General features: G+C 38.7%; 1 protein-coding gene across 3 annotated transcripts in view; it reads left to right on the forward strand.

Annotated features, from left to right (window-relative positions):
* The window catches only part of LAMP3 (lysosomal associated membrane protein 3), a 30,930-nt gene extending 22,220 nt beyond the window's left edge, over positions 1-8,710 (forward strand). The window contains exons 6-7 of one of the 3 annotated variants that reach the window (XM_025287699.3): positions 331-497; positions 7,809-7,943. In XM_025287699.3, the coding sequence (XP_025143484.2) occupies positions 331-470 (140 nt within the window). In that variant the 3' untranslated portion in view covers positions 471-497; positions 7,809-7,943. Of the gene's footprint in view, positions 1-330; positions 3,708-7,808 lie in introns of those variants that run through there. The other 2 variants (XM_025287697.3, XM_025287700.3) reach the window with 2 other exon arrangements.
* The last annotated feature ends 296 nt before the right edge of the window (positions 8,711-9,006 follow it).

Genomic DNA, 9,006 nt, shown 5'->3' on the forward strand with positions numbered 1-9,006 from the left:
CCAGTATTTCTCAGAGTTGAATCTGCCTCCTAGTCAAGTCAGAATCACCTGGGCCCCAGTCTGACCCACAGAATCAGAATTGCTTGGGTGTGGGGCCGGGGGACCTGTGGTATAATATGCCCCTTAAGTGGCCAGAGGCACTGCAAGTTCCAGGGCTGCAGTGGCCCCTCCCCTTTTCATCTTCACCCATCTGTGCCTCTGAGGCAGCAGGGACAAGCCCAGTACCTCCATCTCTCTTTCTTCTCTGTGAAGCCGAGGCAGGTGGGGGCAATATCACTTTCCAGCGTTGTGGCCAGCCTGTAACATCTGTTACTCTGACTTCAATTGCAGCGGATGAATGCATCAGTGACAGAAACAGGAGAGAAATCCCTGTGGCCGTGGGCCTGAGTATCGCAGTACTGCTTGCCGTTTTGCTAACAGCATGCCTGGTGACCAGAAAGAGGCCCAGTAGAGGATATGAACGCATGTAAAGCCCCACCTTCTTCAAAATGTGCAAGGTTAAGGCCTTGGAAATGCTGGCTGCATTTTAGCCTGAAGTGTTGGGATCACATTTTCTAGTTGCCAGCCCCACCCTCCCAATCCGACTGGGACACCAGCTTTCCAACCAAGGCTGTCAAAGCTAGCTACGGGTAGCCCGCACCCCACTTCTTCCCGGGCCATATGGGCGTGAGTTCCATCCACACCTGATAATACAGACCTGGCTGGGAGAATTAGGGACAAGAGGCATGGATGTGATCAGGGTTCTGTGAGAAGGAGAAAGCAAAACACCAAAGGAAAAACTGTGGGAAAGGCATTTTCAAACTGCGCTGATTTTTCTTATAGGCTTCAAAGAGTCTCAAGTTCTAGGCTTTTGTTTTGCTTTACTTTTAAAAAACCAATCCAGTTCAAAGTAAATTCTAAAGTGATTTTAAACTCCTGAATTTTGCCCACCTCTTGATTTACTTAAATTACCAATGGTCTTAATAGACCATCATTTTTAAAAGGACATATTCTACACTGTTAAAATGTATTATTAATAAAAAGAAAAAAAAACAATAAAAAAATCCCAACATTTCATTTTTTCAATGTAAAGGATATACCAAGGATCTTGGCAAACAAGAGCCTTAATAAATGTTAGTTCTCCAATTCCCTTACCTTCATTTGTTGTCTACCCGCATAACATCTTCTTTCTGCTTTGTCTCTATTTTTCTTTGATTTTAGTCTCTCCTTGTAGATTTGCTTGTTAACTTGGGCCATTGTAGGGGGTGGAAGTAGGCAAAGCATCTAAACAACCAGAAATGGCAAGAAGAGGGAGATCTACCCATTGTTGCAGGAAGGGGGACCCCTTCCAGGGCCCAAGAATGGGCTGTTGTCTAACACTCAGAAGTGAATTGTTCAAGGAGACACATGTGCTGACAAAGTAAGAGACTTTGTTGGGAAGAGGCACTCCGTGGAGGGCAGGAGGGTAAAGGAACCTAGGCGAACTAGTCTGCCATGTGGCTCGTAGTCCTGGGTTTTATGGTGATAGGATTAGTTTCTGGGTTTTCTCTGGCTAATCATTCTGACTCAGGGTCCTTCCTGGTGGTGCACGTGTTACTCAGCCGAAATGGATTCCAGTGAGAAGGATTCTGGGAGGTTGGTAGGACATGTGGTGTCTCCTTTGACATTTCCTGAGTTCTTCCAGTTGGTGGTAGATTGCTAGTTCCTCCATGTCCTTACCATGTCCTCCTGTTGTAAAGTAACTCAAGCAAATGCTTGTTATGGTGCCAGGATGGCAGTTCCAATCAGTATTTCCCCTAAAAATATTATTACCCACTTTCCTTTTTTAGCATACATTTACTGAAAAAAAAAAAAATTGCAAACCAGAAAATTCCTGATTGGGAGTGATTGGCGTCTAGAGGGAAAGTTCTATCAAAATGTGGCTTGGAATGTTATTCGTAGTTTTCTATTACGTTGACTATTTAAATAGCAGAACTGGGGTTGCTATTTCAGTGAAAGGGGAGAATAATGGACTTCTGGATATTTTTAACTGTTTTTACTAACAGAAACTGTTGCCGTGTTTCTACGTTTTCCAGAGGTGTCATTCATTAGTTTTAACAGAAAGTTTATGAAAGTTGGCAACCACTCTATAAGCACCACTTATCTGGGACGTGTACAGCTTTCCTTTGAGGTGTTTTAGCTCTCTCCACTTTTCTCAGAAATGATGGGGGTAGGGAGGGTACACCGCAGCTTCAAGAGCTCTCCAAGAGAAGGTCAGGAGTTCCTGTCTCCTCCTTACAATAATAGGAGGTATTGATGCAAACCTGGGACATGAGGACCCAGTGTTCCCCAAAGTGACTTGGGCTGAACAGCAAGGGCTTGGCCTTGGAGAGATGCCGCCCGTCTCAATCTCCTCCTTCCAGCAGGCGGCAGCCCTTACCTGTGCCAGACTCCGTTTCCAGTTCAGCCTCAAGTGTGCTTGTTAGGTTCTGTACCGCAGAGCACGGGTTGTTTATTCAACATGCCGCTAACCGCCCTGTAGAATGACTAGAGGAAGGTTCTAGCATAGAAATTTCTCCTACAGCAGATGGAAGACAAAGTCGAATTAAAATAAAAAAGAGAGAGGTAAAGCAATTCACTTGAGTTTAATTTCCCTTTCTACCACTTTCAATGAATTATTCAGAGTGATGGCTGCTGCTTAGACTCCTGTGATCTATGATCTTTAAAACTGCTTTGAATTAACATTCTAGTAACACAGAACACAAGTTTTATTTGAATAATTAGTAAATAAATGCCTGGCTGCCTGATGGCCTGACAGTTCTGCCCACTGTTGCAGTGATGTCCCAGGAGGGTCTTCCAGGGGAAGGTACTGGGATTGAGACTGGTAAACAGGGCATCTAGAAATGGCCTCCCCCTCCATCCTCTGGGGCTGCCCCGCCTCCACTTCTTGCTGCCTCCATTGTCTCTTAGAGCTGACAGGTTACTGCAGAGGCTGCTTGTCCTCTTCTGAGCGCAGGCGGCTGCTGTGACTGTGATGGGCTCTGGAAGCCTCCCAGGGGCCCCTGATCCTCCCTAGCTGCACTGGTCCCTTGCCTTAGGCTCTCCTGCTTCCTGCTCATCCAGCTGGTTCCAACTTGGTTCCTCCCTTCAGCTGATGGAGAACTGAATTTACCCCCTCTCTCTGCAACCTACCTAGAAATAGTAGAAACCTTCACTAACATGCACCTGGAGATAACCTATCCATTGTTAATTTTGATGTACGCTTGACCCTTGAAGGATGCCAGGGGTTAGGGATGCCCAACTTCGCACAATTGAAAATCTGTGTGTAAAACAGAGTTGGCCCACCGTTTAGGTGGTTTCCTCTGTACTTGCATCCTCCAACAATCCCCAGTAGAGCAGTACTGTAGTATTTAATATTGAAAATAATCTGCCTATAAGTAGACCTGTGCAGTTCAAACTGGTATCCTTCAAGGGTCAACTGTATTTCCTTCTCAAGAACACTGTTTTACAAACTGGAAGCACGCAGAGGACATGGTTTGGTATCCCTTTTACCTGGTTCCATAAGCATTTCCCTGTGCTGCTAAAGGTGCAACGTGTCATTACTGTGGCTGTTATCCTGAATATGCGATCAACGTTATATGATAACTTACATAACTATTCTGTTATTACTGGGAATTTTTATTGTTTCCAAGTCTTCACAATGATAATGTGAATAAAGAATTACGTATGAATTACATACGAAACAAACATTGATTAACAAATGTGTATCAAGGTGTGCCTGAATTTTGGTGCCTCTTGTGTCTCCTGCATTGGCTGGTGGATTCTTTACCACTAGCGACACCTGGGAAGTGCCAGGGCATGTAAAAGAGAAGTTATAATGAAAGAGTGAGGTGAATAGGACATTGCACGCCTAAGAAAACAAATTGAGCATCAAAGTAACACAGTTACATACTAAAAGGAAACAGGTAAAAGGCAGAATAGGTAGAGCTGAAAACTGAATTATCTTCATAGAGAAAAAGACAGAGATAATCAGTTAATGCAGATAAAAATTAAGCTTACATTATAGGAAAGCTGCTAGGTATTTAGATCATCTAAAGTAAGGATAACTGCTGTCTCTGAGGTACAGAGTTCAAAAATAAAAAGATGATATCTTTTAAGATGTAATATGTTTTCTTAAAAGAAATAATTGAAGTTGGAGATTGAAAGTGCATAATGTATCCCGGGGTGGGGAGGGGGGAAGCCTGATAGAGAAAGATTAATGTTATATCCAAAGTAAGCCATAGAACTTTAAAGCTAAAGAATTCTTTAGACATACAAACTCCCCCTTCTCCTGAAAAAAGCAAATAACCTATAAAGGGGGAAATTTGAAACTGGCCTTAGATTTCTTTACAATAACATTTAAAGCCAGCAGACAATAGACCAATGTGTACAAGATCCTAAGGGAAAGTGTGGCCCCAAGATATTATTTAAGTAAAAAGTTAATAGGCAGATTTCCTCAAACATAAAGTAATTCAAGGGAAACAGCACCAATGAGCTCTTCTTAAAGATATAACTTGACAATGAAATTTGGTCAGAGAGAAGCCACATTACAAACAAGGATATCAGCAAACATCTCTCAGGAATAGAGAAAGCACAGTTTTGTTTTGTTTTTTAATGTGTTTTATCAATTTGAAGAGTTAAGTTTAAAAAGCATTAAACAGTTATGGATCTGAGATTTTATCATTCCTTCTCATATATGAAATGATATATGTACATGGTTTTCATCACAGCATTATTTATAATATCAAAAGATTAAAAACAACCAAAGGGCCATCAATCGGGGACAGATACATCCCACAACAGAATACTATACAGTTATTAAAAAAAAAGAAAGATGACATACACGTGTATGTATGTATAAGGAAAGTTATCCAAAATATATCATTAAATAAAAAATATATGATGCATAATAGTGAGAAAAGTGGGAAATAAAGTATATATTCACTTTTGCTTCTATTTGAAACATTGGAAATACATAAGAAACTAAGTAGTTATCTAATATTGACTGGGGGGGGGGAAACCAGGAAGATGGCAGAAGGGTGAAAGTGATACTTCTCAAGGTACAGCATTTTGTATTGTTTTGACTTTAAAACGTGAATGTGTTCTATATTTGAAACAAATTTCTAGGAACCAAAGAAATCATAGTCATCAAATAGAATTGAAATATTGTAAATATGAACTATGTTTTTAAAAATGTTTATAGCTGGCTTTTCAGAATTTGAGTTGGGAAGAACAGAGATAGAAGGGAATCTGTTAGTGTTAATCTTTCAAGACAGAATCAATAGATAATATCTAAATTGTAAACACAGAACTTAGAAAACACATCTCTATTTTAAAACCTCTTACTGCATTTCATAATATTTTACTTATTTTATTTGTGTATTTTTATATCTTTTTTGAACCTTAAAGACATCTTTTATGTAACAATATTTCCCATGACAAAGATAAATTTATATCAAGCACAGTAATTCCTCTAGTTTTAATTTTTTTCTTCTCTGAAATGCAAGTAACATTACAATGAACAATTTTGCTTAAAATAGATTTTACATGATCCCATTTTATTTTTATTTATTTTTAATTTATTTTATTTATTTTTCTACCCATCTATTTTTATAGTTGTAAAGAAAGATGCCTGCAATAGTGTTGTCCATGTTTTAGCAATGATAACTTCTGGGTAGTTGGTTTTCGGGAAATTGTCCTTTTTCTCTGCTTTCTAAATCATTTTAATTATTTTTAATAAGCATATATCATTTTTTAAAAATACAGTACTTTTTCTTTAAGCATACACATGAGCACACACATGCATACACACATTTGTGCAGAGGAAACAAATGCCTCAAAGATTTATAGCGATTAATTCAAGTGGAAGAAACAAGGTGATTAGAAACTGTTTTCTTTGTTAACTTTTCCGTATTTCGAAGATATTTAAACAATGTCCTATTAACTAGTATAAAACTATATGGAAAGTAGATATGAGATGATACCACTCTAATGACAGAAAGTGAAGAGGAACTGAAGAGCCTCTTGATGAGGGTGAAAGAGGAGAGTGAAAAAGCTGACTTGAAGCTCAGCATCTGACAATTTTGTATTTTTTTTCAAATTATTTTAACTTCTTACATTATGTTATTTCTTACATAAAAAATCTATAGATATTTATGTGTACAATATTATATATAACAAAATTATATATAATTTTAACAAGTATGTAACTAACAAAATTATCATATACCCAAAAGAATTCATGGAAAACAACATTTTCTTGTCCCTCCTCTAAGAGAGAAAGTGCTTTAACTAGCTTTAACAGTTTCTTATGGTAACTATCACCATAATTCTCTAAAAAAATAATTAAAGGCTTATCTTATTTCTTAATTTATCAGCTTTAAACCTCTTGCTATGGAAGATAAGGATTTCATACTTTTAAGCCATCCTTTTTATGATTATATCACTGTTTTTTGTTAAATCAATAAGGTATGCATCATTATAGTGTAAATATTTTTCACTGTCAAATCAAATAGCATACTACAAGCACAGTTCCCATCTTGTATGGATTTTGTTTTTTTCCCCCCGGAGTCTCTAATTACCATTCCCTCTTCCCTGTCCCTCCTGATTCTTTTTTCTTGGACCTCAAGTGAGAACTGGGTTAATGGTGATTATTGGTGCAGAACACAATTTTAGTATTGGCTCATGGAAGTCCTCAAAGGTATATCCTCTCATCTATCCTTGAATAAGATATAGATAGAGCTTTTCACTTTTTTGTATTCAATCGAGTTCCCCTTTTCCCCCAGGACCTTCCATCTTTCTCCAGTCAAGACTGATAACATTTTAAATGAACTGAATAGTGGCTCAGACAGTAAAGCGCCTGTCTACAATGAGGGAGACCTGGGTTCGATCCCTGGGTCGGGAAGATCCCCTGGAGAAGAAAATGGTAATCCACTCCAGTACTATTGCCTGGAAAATCCCATGAACAGAGGAGCCTGGTAGGCTACAGTCCATAAGGTTGCAAAGAGTCAGACGCGACTGAGCAACTTCACTTAATGTAATAAAAAAAAAAAAAAAGAGTTTTGACAAATTTGTAAACTTTCACTTTTAAGCTCTCATAAGTAGGTCTATTTTCCAATGTTTTTGCTCACTGCTACTGCTAAGTCACTTCAGTCGTGTCCAACTCTGTGCGACCCCATAGACGGCAGCCCACCAGGCTCCCCCGTCCCTGGGATTCTCCAGGCAAGAGTACTGGAGTGGGTTGCCATTTCCTTCTCCTGCATGAAAGTGAAAAGTGAAAATGAAGTCTCTCAGTCGTATCCGACTCTTAGCGACCCCATGGACTGCAGCCTACCGGGCTCCTCCGTCCATGGGATTTTCCAGGCAAGAGTACTGGAGTGGGGTGCCATTGCCTTCTCCACTTTTGCTCACTAAAAGCAATGAAAGAGAACTGTAAGTGTGACAAACATGTTTAATAAAGTGGAGAAACATCACATGTTTTCCACAGATCATGTTTATGGTGACACAGTCTATTTTAAGTAAACACACCCACTTTGCAGAGGACAATATCTGGAAGAAAACAGGACTAAGAATTATTAAATATTTATTAATTGCCGAGATAGAAGGTTATCTTATTTCATCTCTCAACAACTTTATATATTATTTGCTTCCTTTATAAATGAGTAAATTGCAAGTTTAAATAACCTGCCCAGGAAGTAAAAGTGAAACATAGGTCTGACTCTAAAGCTCATATTCTCCTCACTCTCTAGCTTGCTTTCTGGTCTATCCTCACTAAACCTTACTGTCTGTATTGTGTTTGTTTTTCCCCTTAGTGGATGAATGTTCATCTGACTATACGATTGTGCTTCCTGTGATTGCGGCCATCGTGGTTGGTCTCCTTGCTGTGGGTTTGATTGTCTATGCGATCCGTTTAAGGCGTGAATATTCTGGATACCAGAGAATCTAATTGGTGCCCAGGAATCAAGAAAAGCATGGAGTTTAGAGAACCCGTTCATTGTTTCCAGGATGTTGTGGACTTCCCTTGGAGTGTGGATCCTCCCAACCATGTAAACCATCATCTTTCACGCACACACACAAAAATAATTTCTGATGTAAGTTCAAGCAGCATACCAATTTAAAAATATTTTTGTTTGCCTTATGAAAGATCTGGTGAGTTATTTAAGAATATTTCTAGTTTCATTGAAAATATTTTAACCAAAGCCAATTGTTGATTGAATCAATAAGTTAAATCATCTTCCTAGAAATTATTTTGTTCTATTCTCTATTGTCACATTATTACTAGGTAAGAAAAGCTACTTGAGAGAAACTGCACACTTGAGATACATTAAATTAATAATGTATGTAAGGTGGTAAATGCTCCATATTATAAACCAAAGAATCAATTGTAATTAATGTTACCTGTGTTCACATGGGAAATTTATTTTATCCTTGATCTTTTCCACTTTCAAAGCTGCTTCTGCTTTGTGTAAAAAATATATTTTCAGTACTTTTTACTATGTTTTGTATGATATACATGTGTCTGGCAATTGACTTATTTCCTTTTCCACTTTAAATGTTTCCTAAAAATCCTCAAAAAGAGCAACATATCATAGGTGGTCTAGACATTTGATGTGACACCAAGAGGAATAGATCAGCTTATATTTTTGTCTTGACTCCTGCTCCAGAATCACTAAAGACTAAGACTTAGGTGGCTACAGACAACAGAATTAAATAAGAAGCAAGAAACATTAATAATGGCCCTTTGCTATTGAACACATATATGCCAGACACTAGGCTAAGCAGTTTATATACATCTAATTTAATTTCACAACTTAAATATGAGTAAACTCAGACTTGAGGAATTTCCCAGCTAACAGGTGGCAGAGCCTCATAAGTGTCAACTAGCTAACAAGTCAGTCAGTCAGTTCAGTCGCTCAGTTGTGTCTGACTCTTTGCGACCCCATGAATCGCAGCACACCAGGCCTCCCTGTCCATCACCAACTCCCGGAGTTCACTCAAACTTATATCCAT

This window comes from Bubalus bubalis, chromosome 1, assembly GCF_019923935.1.
Source record: "Bubalus bubalis isolate 160015118507 breed Murrah chromosome 1, NDDB_SH_1, whole genome shotgun sequence".
Classification (NCBI taxonomy): Eukaryota; Metazoa; Chordata; class Mammalia; order Artiodactyla; family Bovidae; genus Bubalus; species Bubalus bubalis.